The sequence below is a fragment of the Tachyglossus aculeatus genome, chromosome Y4 (genome assembly GCF_015852505.1).
Source record: "Tachyglossus aculeatus isolate mTacAcu1 chromosome Y4, mTacAcu1.pri, whole genome shotgun sequence".
In the NCBI taxonomy this organism is placed as follows: Eukaryota; Metazoa; Chordata; class Mammalia; order Monotremata; family Tachyglossidae; genus Tachyglossus; species Tachyglossus aculeatus.
The window spans coordinates 13097703-13116411 of NC_052096.1; the positions used below are offsets into that span (position 1 = coordinate 13097703).

The window sequence follows — 18709 nt, forward strand, 5'->3', positions numbered from 1 at the left end:
CCCAGCACGGATCATGTCATCCATCCAGTCTAACCCCACTCCCTCTCATTGCAGCGCCGACCCTTGCTCCCTTGGAGGACTCGGATGGCGACCGTTGGGGCAATCAATCAATCAATCGTATTTACTGCACATTTACTGTGTGCAGGGCACTGTACTAAGCGCTTGGGAACTCCAAGTTGGCAACATATAGAGATGGACCATCACAGCGGGCTCACAGTCTAGAAGGGGGGGACAGACAACGAAATCCCTTTAGACTGTCTCTATATGTTGCCAACTTGGACTTCCCAAGCGCTTAGTACAATCAATCAATCGTATTTATTGAGCGCTGTGTGCAGAGCACTGTACTAAGCGCTTGGGAAGTCCAAGTTGGCAACATAAAGAGACGGTCCCTCCCCAACAACGGGCTCAGTCTAGACGGGGGTGGGCAGACGACAAAATCCCTGTAGACTGTCTCTATATGTTGCCAACTTGGACTTCCCAAGCACTTAGTACAATCAATCAATCAATCCTATTGATTGAGCGCTTACTGTGTGCAGAGCACTGTACTAAGCGCTTGGGAAGTCCAACTTGGCAACATATAGAGACGGTCCCTACCCAACAACAGGCTCACAGTCTAGGGTGGGGGGGGACAGACAACAAAATCCCTGTAGACTGTCTCTATATGTTGCCAACTTGTACTTCCCAAGCGCCTAGGCCAATCAATCAATCGTATTTATTGAGCGCCTACTGTGTGTAGAGCACTGTACTAAGCGCTTGGGAAGTCCAAGTTAGCAACATCAATCAATCAATCGTATTTATTGAGTGCTTACTGTGTGCAGAGCACTGTACTAAGCGCTTGGGAAGTCCAAGGTGGCACATCAATCAATAAATCGTACTTATTGAGCGCTTACTGTGTGCAGAGCACTGCACTAAGCGCTTGGGAAGTCCAAGTTGGCAACATCAATCAATCAATCGTATTTATTGAGCGCTTACTGTGTGCAGAGCACTGTACTAAGCGCTTGGGAAGTCCAAGTTGGCAACATATACAGTCCCTACCCAACAGTGGGCTCGCAGTCTAGAAGTCCAGTGCTCTGCACACAGTAAGTGCTCAATAAATACGATTGATTGATTGATTGATCGATCCCTGGTTTGAGCCCCCCAAGGGTCAACCAGTCCAGCCCCCAAATCCGAGTTTTTTAGGGGTATAAAATGGCCGACACCTGAGTGACCCCCGCCCTGCTTCGGGCGCAGGCGACGGCGCGAACTCTCGCGAGACTGCCGCTTCGTGACATTACCAACCGGACTGCTGCCAACAGGCGACGCACGGGAGGCCGTGCGTGCTGACGTCAGAGGGAGGGCGGGGTCGAGGGCGAATCAGGAGCCGTTGCTGGGGCGGTGACGTCAAAGGGCGGGGATCCGATGACGTCAAGGCCCGACGCGCGAGGGGGCGGGGCTTCGCCTCAGGCCTTCTCACCTATTTTCCGTCCCGCCCATCATAATAACAATAATAATAATAATAATGATGGCATTTGTTAAGCGCAGGGTTTCGCCTCAGGCGTTCTCCCCATTTTCCGTCCCGCCCATAATAATAATAATAATAATGATGGCATTTGTTAAGCGCGGGGTTTCGCCTCAGGCCTTCGCCCCATTTTCCGTCCCGCCCATAATAACAATAATAATGGCATTTGTTAAGCGCTTACTATGTGCCAAGCACCCTTCTAAGCGCTGGAGAGGATACAAGGTGATCAGGTTGTCCCGCGGGGGGCTCACAGTCTTCACCCCCATTTTCCAGATGAGGTCACTGAGGCCCAGAGAAGTGAAGCGAGTTGCCCAAAGTCACCCAGCTGACAATGGGCGGATTTGAACCCACGACCTCTGACTCCAAAGCCCAGGTTCTTGCCGCTGAGCCACGCTGCTTCTCCCGGTGCCGGGGGGCTCCCGGCCTTCCGGTTTCCCTCGGAGAGCAATTGGGGGGCCCGGCCCCCTTCCCTCATCAATCGCATTTACTGAGCGCTTACTGTGTGCAGAGCACTGTACTAAGCGCTTCCACGAGAAACCTGCCATCCGACCCGGTCCCGCGCCGCCCAGGGCAGGGGTCAGAGGACCCCCCATCCCCTCGGCTCCCCAGTTGGACGCCTCCGCCGGAGTGTGGGGATGGACAGGAGACCCCCCACTTCGCCCCCCGTGACCCGCCTCAGTCCTCCGGTCAAGTAGAGGGGCCGGAGGAGGGGACCCCCCCTCTCCAAAGGTGGCGGAAGGGGTCCGGGTGTCCACTTCCGCCCGGCTGCCCCTCCGCCCCCCCCGGAGGGGCCGGAGGAGACCACCGCGGTGCCGCCACCGCGCCCCGGGCCGGGGAAGGGAGGCGCGGGGGGCTCGGGGGGCTCGGGGGGTCCGGCCCCCTCACGTCACCGAGTCCTTCTTCTTGCGGAACGGGGACTTGAGCCTCTGCCAGACGCTGGCGCGCGGCTTGGCGCGGCGGCCCAGGGCCAGGGCGGCCTCCTTCTCCCGCCGCCGGATCTCACGCACCAGGGCGTGGAAGACGTCGTCGATGTAGTAGCGGTAGGCGGCCGACGTCTCGAAGAACGGGCAGCCGAACTCGCGGGCCAGCGCCGCGCCCTCCTCGTGGCTCACCTGCGGGGCCGGGGGGCAGAGGGCGGACAAATTGGGGGCCGGACCGCCGCCCGTCGCCAGCCCCGACGCGCCGTGGGGCGGGTCTCGTGGCCCCCGGGGTCGTCATCATCATTGTCATCATAATAAATAATAAATAATGATGGCATCTGTTAAGCGCTTACTATGTGCCAAGCGCCGTTCTAAGCGCTGGGGAGGTTACAAGGTGATCAGGTTGGCCCACGGGGGGCTCCCGGTTTTCATCCTCATTTTCCAGATGAGGTAACTGAGGCCCAGAGAAGTGACTTGCCCAAAGTCACACAGCTGACAGTTGGCGAAGCCGGGATTTGAACCCATGACCTCTGACTCCAAAGCCGGTGCTCTTTCCACTGAGCCATCATCATCAATCGTATTTATTGAGCGCTTACTGTGTGCAGAGCACTGTTCTAAGCGCTGGGGAGGTTACAAGGTGATCAGGTTGGCCCACGGGGGGCTCCCAGTTTTCATCCTCATTTTCCAGATGAGGGAACTGAGGCCCGGAGAAGTGAAGTGACTTGCCCAAAGTCACACAGCTGACAGTTGGCGGAGCCGGGATTTGAACCCAGGACCTCTGACTCCAAAGCTGGTGCTCTTTCCACTAAGCCATCATCATCATCATCATCAATCGTATTTATTGAGCGCTTACTAGGTGCAGAGCACTGGACTAAGCGCTTGGGAAGTCCAAGTTGGCAACATATAGAGACCGTCCCTACCCAACATTGGGCTCACAGTCTAAAAGGGGGAGACAGAGAACAAAACCAAACATACTAACAAAATAAAATAGAATAGATATGTACAAGTAAAATAATAAAGAGTAATAAATATGTACAAACGTATATACATATATACAGGTGCTGTGGGGAAGAGAAGGAGGTAAGATGGGGGGATGGAGAGGGGGACGAGGGGGGGAGGAAGGAAGGGGCTCAGTCTGGGAAGGCCTCCTGGAGGAGGTGAGCTCTCAGCAGGGCCTTGAAGGGAGGAAGACGTCCATCCCCCTGCCTGCATGCACGGGGCCTGGCCGCTCCAGGAGAGGCCGCCGCCCCAATTGTAATTTATAATAGTGATGATGACGGTATTCTATCATCAATCGTATTTATTGAGCGCTTACTGTGTGCAGAGCACTGTGCTAAGCGCTTGGGAAGCACAGGTTGGCAACATATAGAGACAGTCCCTACCCAACAGTGGGCTCACAGTCTAAAAGAATGATGGCATTTATCAAGCGCTTACTACGTGCAAAGCACTGTTCTAAGCGCTGGGGAGGTTACAAGGTGATCAGGTTGTCCCACGGGGGCTCAAAGTCTTCATCCCCATTTTACAGATGAGGTCACTGAGGCACAGAGAAGTGAAGTGACATGCCCAAAATCACAAAGCTGACAAGTGGCGGAGCCAGGATTTGAACCTATGACCTCTGACTCCAAAGCCCGGGCTCTTTCCACTGAGCCACGCTGCTTCTCTATTTGTTAAGCGCTTCTCACTGAGCCCCCTCCTTCCCTTCCCCACAGCACCTGTATATATGGATATATGTTTGTACGGATTTATTATTTTTAGACTGTGAGCCCACTGTTGGGTAGGGACTGTCTCTATATGTTGCCAACTTGGACTTCCCAAGCGCTTAGTACAGTGCTCTGCACACAGTAAGCGCTCAATAAATATGATTGATTGATTGACTTTACTTGTACATATCTATTCTATTAATTTTATTTTGTTAATCTGTTTGGTTTCTGTTAATCTGTTCATCTATTGTCCTTCCTCTCCCTCCCCCATCTTACCTCCTTCCCTTCCCCACAGCACCTGTATATATGTATATATGTTTGTACATATTTGTTACTCTATTTATTTATTTTACTTGTACATATCTATTCTATTTTATTTTGTTAGTATGTTTGGTTTTGTTCTCTGTCTCCCCCTTCTAGACTGTGAGCCCACTGTTGGGTAGGGACCGTCTCTAGATGTTGCCGACTTGGACTTCCCAAGCGCTTAGTCCAGTGCTCTGCACACAGTAAGCGCTCAATAAATACAACTGATGATGATGATATGGATATATGTTTGTACGGATTTATTACTCTATTTATTTTTAGACTGTGAGCCCACTGTTGGGTAGGGACTGTCTCTATATGTTGCCAACTTGGACTTCCCAAGCGCTTAGTACAGTGCTCTGCACACAGTAAGCGCTCAATAAATACGATTGATGATGATGATGAATGGAGGAAGAGAGTCCTAACGACTAATAACGTCCACCTCGCCAGCTCTAGGCTGCAAGCTCACTGTGGGCAGGGGATGTGTCCGTTTACTGCACACAGTAAGCGCTCAATAAATACGATTGATGATGATGATGATGTTAGTACATATTGATTACTCTATTTATTTTACCTGTCCATATCTATTCTATTTATTTTATTTTGTTAATATGTTTGGTTTTGTTCTCTGCCTCCCCCTTCTAGACTGTGAGCCCGCTGTTGGGGAGGGACCGTCTCTAGATGTTGCCATCTTGGACTTCCCAAGCGCTTAGTCCAGTGCTCTGCACACAGTAAGCGCTCAGTAAATACGATTGATGATGATGATGTTAGTACATATTGATTACTCTATTTTACCTGTACATATCCATTCTATTTATTTTATTTTGTTAGTATGTTGGTTTTGTTCTCTGTCTCCCCCTTTTAGACTGTGAGCCCACTGCTGGGTAGGGACCGTCTCTAGATGTTGCCATCTTGGACTTCCCGAGCGCTTAGTCCAGCGCTCTGCACACAGTAAGCGCTCAGTAAATACGATTGATGATGATGATATGGATATATGCTTGTACGGATTTATGACTCTATTTTTAGACTGTGAGCCCACTGTTGGGTAGGGACCGTCTCTAGATGTTGCCATCTTGGACTTCCCGAGCGCTTAGCCCAGCGCTCTGCACACAGTAAGCGCTCAGTAAATACGACTGATGATGATGATGATTGTTGTACTGCCCTCTCCCAAGCGCTCGGCACAGCGCCGCGCACGCGGTAAGCGCTGGATAAACACGACCGGACGGTGGAATGGAAGGGACGGATTGCCCCGGCGCGGGCCGTGCCCACCTTAGCGGGGCCTGAGTGCGAGTGGGTGAGTGGGGGGGACGCCCCGACTCACCTGGCGCAGCTGGCGCAGGTCCGACTTGTTGCCCACGAGGACGACGGGGGTGTCGTCGGTGCGGCGGACGCGGTAGATGAGCTGCTTGCAGTCGCGGGCCTCGTGGAAGCTGCGCTGGTCCGTGATGGAGTAGCAGATGATGAAGCCCTCCCCGGCGCGCATGTACTGGTCACGCATGGCCGTGAACTCCGCCTGGGGGACGGGGACGGGACGGCCCCCATCAGCCCCCGCCCGCCCGCGCTTTGGAGTCGGAGGTCGTGGGTTCGAATCCCGGCACCGCCAACTGTCCACTGGGTGACTTTGTTGCCAACATGTACGTCCCAAGCACTTAGTACAGTGCTCTGCACACAGTAAGCGCTCAATAAATACCCCCTTTTAGACCGTGAGCCCACTGTTGGGCAGGGACTGTCTCTATATGTTGCCAATTTGTACTTCCCAAGCGCTTAGTACAGTGCTCTGCACACGGTAAGCGCTCAATAAATACCCCCTTTTAGACTGTGAGCCCACTGTTGGGCAGGGACCGTCTCTACATGTTGCCAATTTGTACTTCCCAAGCGCTTAGTACAGTGCTCTGCACACGGTAAGCGCTCAATAAATACCCCCTTTTCGACTGTGAGCCCACTGTTGGGCAGGGACCGTCTCTATATGTTGCCAATTTGTACTTCCCAAGCGCTTAGTACAGTGCTCTGCACACGGTAAGCGCTCAATAAATACCCCCTTTTAGACTGTGAGCCCACTGTTGGGCAGGGACTGTCTCTATATGTTGCCAATTTGTACTTCCCAAGCACTTAGTACAGTGCTCTGCACACGGTAAGCGCTCAGTAAATACCCCCTTTTAGACTGTGAGCCCACTGTTGGGCAGGGACTGTCTCTATATGTTGCCAATTTGTACTTCCCAAGCGCTTAGTACAGTGCTCTGCACACGGTAAGCGCTCAATAAATACCCCCTTTGAGACTGTGAGCCCACTGTTGGGCAGGGACTGTCTCTATATGTTGCCAATTTGTACTTCCCAAGCGCTCAGTACAGTGCTCTGCACAGAGTAAGCGCTCAATAAATACGATTGATGATGATGAGTAAATACGACTGATTGACTGATTTGGGCCCCCGGGGGACCACCTGATCACCTCGTACCCTCCCCCGGCGCTTAGAACGTAGTAAGCACTTAACAAATCAATCCATCATATTTACTGAGCGCTGTGTGCAGAGCACTGGACTAGGTGCTTGGGAAGTCCAAGTTGGCAACAAATTGACACCTGTCCACCTGTTTTGTTTAATAATAATAATGATGGCATTTATTAAGCGCTTACTACATGCAAAGCACTGTTCTAAGCGCTGGGGAGGTTACAAGATGATCAGGTAGTCCCACGGGGGGCCCCCAGTCTTCATCCCCATTTTACAGATGAGGGAGCTGAGGCCCAGAGAAGTGAAGGGACTTGCCCAAATAATAATAATAATAATAATAATGGCATTTATTAAGCGCTTACTATGTGCAAAGCACTATTCTAAGCGCTAGGGAGGTTCCAGGGTGATCAGGTTGTCCCACGTGGGGGCTCACAGTCTTAATCCCCATTTGGCAGATGAGGTAACTGAGGCACAGAGAAGTGAAGTGACTTGCCCAGAGTTGCACAGCTGACAATGGGCGGAGCCGGGATTTGAACCCATGACTCTGACTCCAAAGCCCGGGCTCTTTCCACTGAGCCATGCTGCTTCCCAAAGTCACACAGCTGACTTTGTGTGACTTCTAGACTGTGAGCCCGTTGTTGGGTAGGGACCGTCTCTAGATGTTGCCAACTTGGACTTCCCAAGCGGTTAGTACAGTGCTCTGCACACAGTAAGCGCTCAATAAATACGATTGAATGAAATACCATCATCATGATTATTATTATTCCCTGGGCCTCAGTTCCCTCATCTGGAAAATGGGGATGAAGACTGGGAGCCCCACGGAGGACAACCTGATCACCTTGGAACTTCCCCAGTGCTTGGAACAGTGCTTGGCACATAGTAGGTGCTTAATAAATGCCATTATTATTATTATACACCTGTATATATGTATATATGTTTGTACGTATTTATTACTCTATTTTATTTGTACATATTCTATTTATTTTATTTTGTTACTATGTTTTGTTTTGTCGTCCGTCTCCCCCTTCTAGACCGTGAGCCCACTGTTGGGTAGGGACCGTCTCTCTATGTTGCCAACTTGGACTTTCCAAGCGCTTAGTCCAGTGCTCTGCACACAGTAAGCGCTCAATAAATACGACTGAATGAAATACCATCGTCATGATTATTATTCTTCTCTGGGCCTCAGTTTCCTCATCTGGAAAATGGGGATGAAGACTGGGAGCCCCACGGAGGACAACCTGATCACCTTGGAACTTCCCCAGTGCTTGGAACAGTGCTCGGCACATAGTAGGCGCTTAATAAATGCCATCGTTATTATTATACACCTGTATATATACACCTGTATATATGTATATATGTTTGTACGTATTTATTACCCTTCCCCACAGCACCTGTATATATGTATATATGTTTGTACATATTTATTACTCTATTTATTTATTTATTTTACTTGTACATAGCTATTCATTTTATTTTATTAGTATGTTTGGTTTTGTTCTCTGTCTCCCCCTTTTAGACTGTGAGCCCACTGTTGGGTAGGGACCGTCTCTATATGTTGCCAACTTGTACTTCCCAAGCGCTCAGTACAGTGCTCTGCACACAGTAAGCGCTCAATAAATACGATTGATGATGATGATGATTACTCTATTTTATTTGTACATATTTATTCTATTTATTTTATTCTGTTAATATGTTTTGTTTTCCGTCTCCCCCTTCTAGACTGTGAGCCCGCTGTTGGGTAGGGACCGTCTCTCTATGTTGCCAACTTGGACTTCCCAAGCGCTTAGTCCAGTGCTCTGCACACAGTAAGCGCTCAATAAATACGACTGAATGAACGAGTGAATGAATTACTATTACTCTCTGGGCCTCAGTGACCTCATCTGTAAAATAGGGATGAAGACTGCGAGCCCCCCGTGGGACAACCTGATCACCTTGTAACCTCCCCAGCGTTTAGAACAGTGCTTGGCCCATAGTAAGCGCTTAACATCATCATCGTCAACCCCCGCCCTGCCGCACCCAGCTCGGGCGACGACCGGATCGGGCGGGGTGATGAGCCTGAGGGCATGGGGCGAACCCTGGCCTTAGACTTTGGCCTTATTACGGTCAGTCTACTGCGTTTATTGAGCGCCGACTGGGTGGCTGAGCGCTGTACTGAGCTCTTAGTCGAGTATGATGATGACGACGGTATCTCTTAAGCGCCTACTACATGCCAAGCACTGTTCTAAGCGCTGGGGTAGATACAAGGCTTAACAAACGCCATCATCACTCTCCGGGCCTCGGTTATGTCATCCGCCAGATGGGGATTGAAAGGGTGACACCCCGATAACTCTGTATCCGCCCCGGCGCTTAGTACAGTGCTGGGCACCTAGTAAGCGCTTAACAAACACCATCATCACTTTCCAGGCCTCAGTTATGTCATCCGCCAGATGGGGATTAAAAGGGTGACACCCCGATGACTCTGTATCCGCCCCGGCGCTTAGAACAGTGCTGGGCACCTAGTAAGCGCTTAACAAATGCCATCCTCACTCTCATAATAAATTAATGAATTGATTATTTATTTGGACATATTTATTCTATTTAGTTAATATGTTTGGTTTTGTCGTCTGTCTCTCCCTTCTAGACTGTGAGCCCGTTTTTGGGTAGGGACCGTCTCTATATGTTGCCGAATTGTACTTCCCAAGCGCTTGGTACAATGCTCTGCACACAGTAAGCGCTCAATAAATACGATTGAATGTATTTATTTTACTTGAACATATTTATTCTATTTATTCTATTTTGTTAATATGTTTTGTTTTGTCGTCTGTCTCCCCCTTCTAGACTGTGAGCCTGCTGTTGGGTAGGGACCATCTCTATATGTTGCCGACTTGGACTTCCCAAGCGCTTAGTACAGTGCTCTGCACACAGTAAGCGCTCAATAAATACGATTGAATGTATTTATTTTACTAGTACATATTTATTCTATTTATTATATTTTGTTAATATGTTTTGTTTTGTCGTCTGTCTTCCCCTTCTAGACTGTGAGCCCGCTGTTTGGTAGGGACTGTCCCTATATGTTGCCAACTTGGACTTCCCAAGCACTTAGTACAGTGCTGTGCACACAGTAAGCGTTCAATACGATTGAATGAATGAATACACCCCAGTGCTTAGAACAGCGCTTAAATGTTCTATATTCAAATGCTAAATGTTGGAAGCAGCGTGGCTCGGTGGAAAGAGCCCGGACTTTGGAGTCAGAAGTCATGGGTTCAAATCCCAGCTCCGCCACTTGTCAGCTGGGTGACTCTGGGCAAGTCACTTCACTTCTCTGGGCCTCAGTTCCCTCATCTGTCAAATGGGGATGAAGACCGTGAGCCCCCCATGGGACAACCTGATCACCTTGTAAACTCCCCAGCGCTTAGAACAGTGCTTGGCACATACTAAGCGCTTAATAAATGCCATTATTATTATTATTATTATTATTAAATGCCACGACAACGATGACGATAGGGAGGAGGAGGAGGATTATTTACCTGCCCGGCGGTGTCCAGGATGTCCAGGTTGGCGGGCTCATCGTCGATGCGGATGCGGATTTTGTAGGCGTCCTCTGTGGAAGGGACACGGGGGGCGGTGGGTGAAGGGCTCATTCCTTTCATTCATTCATTCAATTGTATTTATTGAGCGCTTACTGTGTGCAGAGCACCGTACTAAGCGCTTGGGAAGTCCAAGTTGGCAACATATAATAATAATAGTAATAATGATGGTATTTGTTAAGCGCTTACTATGTGCAAACCACTGTTCTAAGCGCTGGGGAGGGCACAAGGTGATCAGGTTGTCCCACGGGGGGCTCCCAATCTTAATCCCCATTTTTACAGATGAGGGGACTGAGGCCCAGAGAAGTGAAGTGACTCGCCCACAGTCACCCAGCTGACATTTCAGCGTGGCTCAGCGGAAAGAGCGCGGGCTTGGGAGTCCGAGGTCAGGGGTTCGAATCCTGACTCCGCCCCTTGTCGGCTGGGTGACCTTGGGCAAGCCACTTAACTTCGCTGGGCCTCAGTTCCCTCATCTGTCAAATGGGGATTAAGACTGTGAGCCCCAAGTGGGACAACCTGATCACCTTGTATCCCCCCAGCGCTTAGAACAGTGCTTTGCACATAGCGCTTAGCAAATACCACCATTACTACTATTATTACATTTGGCCTACTGAGAGCTCACCTCCTCCAGGAGGCCTTCCCAGACTGAGCCCCCTCCTTCCTCTCCCCCTCCCCCCCTCCATCCCCCCACCTTACCTCCTTCCCTTCCCCACAGCACCTGTATATATGTATATATGGTTATACAGATTTATTACTCTATTTTACTCGTACAAATTTATTCTACTTATTTTATTTTGTTAATATGTTTGGTTTTGTTCTCTGTCTCCCCCTTCTAGACTGTGAGCCCACTGATGGGTAGGGACCGTCTCTAGATGTTGCCAACTTGGACTTCCCAAGCGCTTAGTCCAGTGCTCTGCACACAGTAAGCGCTCAATAAATACGATTGAATTTGGCCGAGCCAGGATTTGAACCCATGGCCTCGGGCTCCAAAGCCCAGGCTCTTTCCACTGAGCCACGCTGCTTCTCTCTCTCTCTCTCTCTCTCTCTCTCTCTCTCTCTCTGTGTATATATATATAGAGAGAGAGAGAGAGAGCCGGTCCCTACACAACAGCGGGCTCACAGTCTAGAAGGGGGAGACAGGCGACAAAATAAAACTGATTAACAAAACACTGCACTAGGCCCTGGGGCGAGGGGCGGCGTCAATCAATCAATCAATCAATCGTATTGATTGAGCGCTTACTGTGTGCAGAGCACTGTACTAAGCGCTTGGGAAGTCCAAGTTGGCAACATCTAGAGCCGGCCCCTACCCGGCAGCGGGCTCACAGTCTAGAAGGGGGAGACAAAATAAAACAGATTAACCAAATCCTGCGCTAAGCACTGGGGCGAGGGGCGGTGTCAATCAATCAATCAATCGTATTGATTGAGTGCTTACTGTGTGCAGAGCACTGTACTAAGCGCTTGGGAAGTCCAAGTTGGCAACATCTACAGCCGGTCCCTACCCAACAGCGGGCTCACAGTCTAGAAGGGGGAGACGGGTGACAAAACATAGTAACAAAGTAAAATAAATAGAATAAATATGTACAACTGAAACAGAGTAATTCATTCAATCGTATTTACTGAGCGCTTACTGTGTGCAGAGCACTGGACTAAGCGCTTGGGAAGTCCAAGTTGGCAACATATAGAGTCGGTCCCTACCTGACAGCGGGCTCACAGTCTAGAAGGGGGAGACGGGTGACAAAATAAAACAGATTAACCAAACCCTGCGCTAAGCCCTGGGGCGAGGGGCGGCGTCAATCAATCAATTAATCGTATTTACTGAGCGCTTACTGTGTGCAGAGCACTGTACTAAGCGCTTGGGAAGTCCAAGTTGGCAACATCTAGAGCCGGTCCCTACCCGACAGCAGGCTCACAGTCTAGAAGGGGGAGACAAATAAAACAGATTAACCAAATCCTGCGCTAAGCCCTGGGGTGAGGGGTGGCATCAATCAATCAATCAATCAATCATTCGTAATTACTGTGTGCAGAGCACTGTACTAAGCGCTTGGGAAGTCCAAGTTGGCAACATAGAGAGCCGGCCCCTACCCAACAGTGGGCTCACAGTCTAAAAGGGGGAGACAAAATAAAACAGATTAACCAAATCCTGCTCTAAAGCCCTGGGGCGAGGGGCGGCATCAATCAATCAATCAATCAATCGTAATTACTGTGTGCAGAGCACTGTACTAAGCGCTTGGGAAGTCCAAGTTGGCAACATAGAGAGCCGGCCCCTACCCGACAGTGGGCTCACAGTCTAGAAGGGGGGAGACAAAACAGATTAACCAAACACTGTGCTAAGCCCTGGGGTGAGGGGCGGCGTCAATCAATCAATCAATCAATCGTATTGATTGAGCGCTTACTGTGTGCAGAGCACTGGACTAAGCGCTTGGGAAGTCCAAGTTGGCAACATAGGGAGACGGGCCCTACCCGACAGCGGGCTCACAGTCTAGAAGGGGGGAGACAAAATCGGATTAACCAAACACTGTGCTAAGCGCTGGGGCGAGGGGCGGCGTCCTCACCGATGGTGGGGTCGTGGTCCTCGGGGAAGCGGTGGCTGATGAACTGCATGGTCATGGCTGCAAAGCCGGCGGGAGGGGCGAGGGGTCAGCGCCTTTAGGGCCCACCCAAGGGTCCCCCCCTTGCCCCCCAGGGGTGGCACGTCCCGAGCGCTTAGTCCAGTGCTCTGCACCCGCAGTAGGCGCTCAATAAGTAGGGTGGGATGCCTGAACGTACCGCTCTTGCCCACGCCCCCGGCTCCGAGCATCACCAGTTTGTACTCGCGGGATCCTGGCTCCATGTTGGGGATGGGGATGGGGGGGACCACCCGGGGGTGGGGAGGAGGAATGGGATGGGAAAAAGGGGGCTGGGGTCGTCGGGAAGAGCGGGAAGTTCTGCCGGATGGGAACAGGAGGGATTTGGGGGGGGTGGGGGACCCCTCAGAGGCCTCCCCCTCCCAATGGCCGGCGGTGGGCCGTGGTGACCTTTGACCCCGCCCTCACGGCGAAGAAGATGGCGCCGTCGTCGCCAGGAAGGAAGGAAGGACGGGGCGGACGGAGGGAGGGACGAGGGGCGGTGGCTCGGGAGCCCGGGCCCACCCCTGGGCCCGCCCCCTCCCCCCCTTAATAATTACAATCATCAGCATCATCATCATGGCATTCATTAATTGCTTACTAGGAGAAGCAGGGGGGCTCTGTGGAAAGCCCCTTCTACTAATAATAATGACATTCATTAAGCGCTTACGATGAGAAGCACGGTGGCTCTGTGGAAAGCCCCTTCTACTACTAATAATGACATTTATTAAGCGCTTCCTATGTGCAAAGCACTGTTCTAAGCAGTGAGGGGCGGTGGCTTGGGAGCCCGGGCCCACCCCTGGGCCCGCCCCCTACCCCCCCTTAATAATTACAATCATCAGCATCATCATGACATTCATTAAGCGCTTACTACGAGAAGCAGGGTGGCTCTGTGGAAAGCCCCTTCTACTACTAATAATGACATTTATTAAGCGCTTACTATGTGCAAAGCACTGTTCTAAGCAGTGAGGGGCGGTGGCTTGGGAACCCGGGCCCACCCCTGGGCCCGCCCCCTACCCCCCCTTAATAATTACAATCATCAGCATCATCATGACATTCATTAAGCGCTTACTACGAGAAGCAGGGTGGCTCTGTGGAAAGCCCCTTCTACTAATAATAATGACATTTATTAAGAGCTTACTATGTGCAAAGCACTGTTCTAAGCAGTGAGGGGCGGTGGCTTGGGAACCCGGGCCCGCCCCCTACCCCCCTTAATAATTACAGTCATCAGCATCATCATCATGACATTCATTAAGCGCTTACTACGAGAAGCAGGGGGGCTCTGTGGAAAGCCCCTTCTACTAATAATAATGACATTCATTAAGCGCTTCCTATAAGAAGCACGGTGGCTCTGTGGAAAGCCCCTTCTACTACTAATAATGACATTTATTAAGCGCTTACTATGTGCAAAGCACTGTTCTATGCAGTGAGGGGTGGTGGCTTGGGAACCCGGGCCCACCCCTGGGCCTGCCCCCTACCCCCCTTAATAATTACAATCATCAGCATCAGCATCATGACATTCATTAAGCGCTTACTACGAGAAGCAGGGGGGCTCTGTGGAAAGCCCCTTCTACTAATAATCATGACATTCATTAAGCGCTTACTATGCGAAGCAGGGGGGCTCTGAAGCCCCTTCTACTAATAATAATGACATTCATTAAGCGCTTACTATGAGAAGCACGGTGGCTCTGTGGAAAGCCCCTTCTACTACTAATAATGACATTTATTAAGCGTTTACTATGTGCAAAGCACTGTTCTAAGCAGTGAGGGGCAGTGGCTTGGGAACCCGGGCCCGCCCCCTACCCCCCTTAATAATTACAGTCATCAGCATCATCATCATGACATTCATTAAGCGCTTACTACGAGAAGCAGGGGGGGCTCTGTGGAAAGCCCCTTCTACTAATAATAATGACATTCATTAAGCGCTTCCTATAAGAAGCACGGTGGCTCTGTGGAAAGCCCCTTCTACTACTAATCATGACATCTATTAAGCGCTTACTATGTGCAAAGCACTGTTCTAAGCAGTGAGGGGCCGTGGCTTGGGACCCCGGACCCACCCCTGGGCCCGCCCCCTACCCCCCCTTAATAATTACAATCATCAGCAGCATCATCATGACATTCGTTAAGCACTTACTAGGAGAAGCAGGGTGGCTCTGTGGAAAGCCCCTTCTACTAATAATCATGACGTTCATTAAGCGCTTACTATGAGAAGCAGGGGGGCTCTGTGGAAAGCCCCTTCTACTACTAATCATGACATTCATTAAGCGCTTACTATGCGAAGCAGGGGGGCTCTGAAGCCCCTTCTACTAATAATAATGACATTCATTAAGCGCTTACGATGAGAAGCACCGGTGGCTCTGTGGAAAGCCCCTTCTACTACTAATCATGACATTTATTAAGCGCTTACTATGTGCAAAGCACTGTTCTAAGCAGTGAGGGGCGGTGGCTTGGGAACCCGGGCCCACCCCTGGGCCCGCCCCCTACCCCCCCTTAATAATTACGATCATCAGCATCAGCATCATGACATTCATTAGGCGCTTACTGTGAGAAGCAGGGGGGCTCTGTGGAAAGCCCCTTCTACTAATAATAATGACATTTATTAAGCGCTTACTATGTGCAAAGCACTGTTCTAAGCAGTGAGGGGCGGTGGCTTGGGACCCCGGACCCACCCCTGGGCCCGCCCCATACCCCCCTCAATAATTATAATCATCAGCATCATCATGACATTCATTAAGCACTTACTACGAGAAGCAGGGTGGCTCTGTGGAAAGCCCCTTCTACTAATAATAATGACATTTATTAAGCGCTTACTATGTGCAAAGCACCGTTCTAAGCGCTGGGGAGGTTACAAGGTGATTAGGTTATTTATTTCATTTCTACATATTTAGTCTGTTATGTTTTGTTCCGTTGACCCCTGGGCCCGCCCCTTACCCCCGTTAATAATTATAATCGTCAGCATCATGACATTCATTAAGCGCTTACTATGAGAAGCAGGGGGGCTCTGTGGAAAGCCCCTTCTAATAATAATCATCAATCGTATTTATTGAGCGCTTACTATGTGCAGAGCACTGTACTAAGCGCTGGGGAGGTGACAAGGTGATCAGGTTATTTATTTCATTTGTACATATTTAGTCTGTTATGTTTTGTTCTGTTGACCCCTGGGCCCTCCCCCTACCTCCGTTAATAATAATAATAATCATGACATTTATTAAGCGCTTACTATGTGCAAAGCACTGTTCTAAGCAGTGAGGGGCGGTGGCTTGGGAACCCGGGCCCACCCCTGGGCCCGCCCCCTACCCCCCCTTAATAATTACAGTCATCAGCATCATCAGCATGACATTCATTAAGCGCTTACTGCGAGAAGCAGGGTGGCTCTGTGGAAAGCCCCTTCTACTACTAATAATAATGACATTCATTAAGCGCTTCCTATAAGAAGCACGGTGGCTCTGTGGAAAGCTCCTTCTACTACTAATAATGACATTTATTAAGCACTTACTATGTGCAAAGCACTGTTCTAAGCAGTGAGGGGCGGTGGCTTGGGAACCCGGGCCCACCCCAGGGCCCGCCCCCTACCCCCTTAATAATTACAATCATCAGCATCATCATGACATTCATTAAGCGCTTACTATAAGAAGCAGGGGGCTCTGTGGAAAGCCCCTTCTACTAATAATAATGACATTCATTAAGCGCTTACTATGAGAAGCAGGGGGGCTCTGTGGAAAGCCCCTTCTACTAATAATGACATTTATTAAGCGCTTACTATGTGCAAAGCACTGTACTAAGCAGTGAGGGGCGGTGGCTTGGGAACCCGGGCCCACCCCTGGGCCCGCCCTCTACCCCCCTTAATAATTACAATCATCAGCATCATCATCATGACATTCATTAAGCGCTTACTATGAGAAGCAGGGGGGCTCTGTGGAAAGCCCCTTCTACTACTAATCACGACATTCATTAAGCGCTTCCTATAAGAAGCACGGTGGCTCTGTGGAAAGCCCCTTCTACTACTAATCATGACATTTATTAAGCGCTTACTATGTGCAAAGCACTGTTCTAAGCAGAGAGGGGCGGTGGCTTGGGAACCTGGGCCCGCCCCCTACCCCCCTTAATAATTACAATCATCAGCAGCAGCATCATGACATTCATTAAGCGCTTACTATGAGAAGAAGGGGGGCTCTGTGGAAAGCCCCTTCTACTACTAATAATAATGACATTTATTAAGCGCTTACTATGAGAAGCAGTGGGGCTCTGTGGAAAGCCCCTTCTACTAATAATAATGACATTTATTAAGCGCTTACTATGTGCAAAGCACCGTTCTAAGCGCTGGGGAGGTGACAAGGTGATCAGGTTATTTATTTCATTTGTACATATTTAGTCTTATGTTTTGTTCTGTTGACCCGTGGGCCCGCCCCATACCTCCGTTCATAATAATAACAATAGTAATCATAATAATGACATTTATTAGGCGCTTACTATGAGAAGCAGGGTGGCTCTGTGGAAAGCCCCTTCTACTAATAATAATGACATTTATTAAGCGCTTACTATGTGCAAAGCACCGTTCTAAGCGCTGGGGAGGTGACAAGGTGATCAGGTTATTTATTTCATTTGTACATATTTAGTCTTATGTTTTGTTCTGTTGACCCGTGGGCCCGCCCCATACCTCCGTTCATAATAATAACAATAGTAATCATAATAATGACATTTATTAGGCGCTTACTATGAGAAGCAGGGTGGCTCTGTGGAAAGCGCCTTCTACTAATTAATCATGACATTCATTAAGCGCTTACTATGAGAAGCAGGGTGACTCTGTGGAAAGCCCCTTTCTACTAATAATAATGACATTTATTAAGCGCTATGTACAAAGCACCGTTCTAAGCGCTGGGGAGGTTACAAGGTGATTAGGTTATTTCATTTCTACATATTTAGTCTGTTATGTTTTGTTCTGTTGACCCCTGGGCCCGCCCCTTACCCCCGTTAATAATTATAATCATCAGCATCATGACATTCATTAAGCGCTTACTATGAGAAGCAGGGTGGCTCTGTGGAAAGCCCCTTCTAACAATAATAATAATAATAATGACGTTTATTAAGCGCTTACTATGTGCAAAGCACCGTTTTAAGCGCTGGGGAGGTGACAAGGTGATCAGATTATTTATTTCATTTGTACATATTTAGTCTGTTATGTTTTGTTCTGTTGACCCCTGGGCCCGCCCCCTACCTCCGTTAATAATAATAATAATCATGACATTTATTAAGCGCTTACTATGTACAAAGCACTGTTCTAAGCAGTGAGGGGCGGTGGCTTGGGAGCCCGGGCCCCCCCCCGGGCCCGCCCCCTACCCCCCTTAATAATTACAATCATCAGCATCAGCATCATGACATTCATTAAGCGCTTACTATGAGAAGCAGGGGGGCTCTGTGGAAAGCCCCTTCTACTACTAATAATGATATTTATTAAGCGCTTACTATGTGCAAAGCACCGTTCTAAGCACTGGGGAGGTGACAAGGTGATCAGGTTATTTATTTTATTTGTACATATTTAGTCTATTTGTTATGTTTTGTTCTGTTGACCCCTGGGCCCACCCTCTACCCCTGTTAATAATAATAATAATCATGACATTTATTAAGTGCTTATTATGTGCAAATCACTGTTCTAAGCAGTGAGGGACGGTGGCTTG

General features: G+C 49.6%; 1 protein-coding gene across 2 annotated transcripts; it reads right to left on the reverse strand.

Annotated features, from left to right (window-relative positions):
• Nucleotides 1–1851: 1851 nt before the first annotated feature.
• Nucleotides 1852–13439, reverse strand: RIT1 (Ras like without CAAX 1). Of its 2 annotated transcripts, XM_038768786.1 has the most exons (5): nucleotides 13198–13439; nucleotides 12984–13040; nucleotides 10372–10445; nucleotides 5743–5934; nucleotides 1852–2610 (listed from the first exon to the last, which is right to left on the reverse strand). In XM_038768786.1, the coding sequence occupies exons 1-5, from the start codon at nucleotides 13259–13261 to the stop codon at nucleotides 2380–2382; spliced, it is 618 nt and encodes a 205-aa protein (XP_038624714.1). In that variant the 5' UTR covers nucleotides 13262–13439; the 3' UTR covers nucleotides 1852–2379. The 2 variants fall into 2 exon arrangements, with proteins under 2 accessions (XP_038624714.1, XP_038624715.1); XM_038768787.1 differs by lacking the exon at nucleotides 12984–13040.
• Between the last annotated feature and the right edge of the window lie 5270 nt (nucleotides 13440–18709).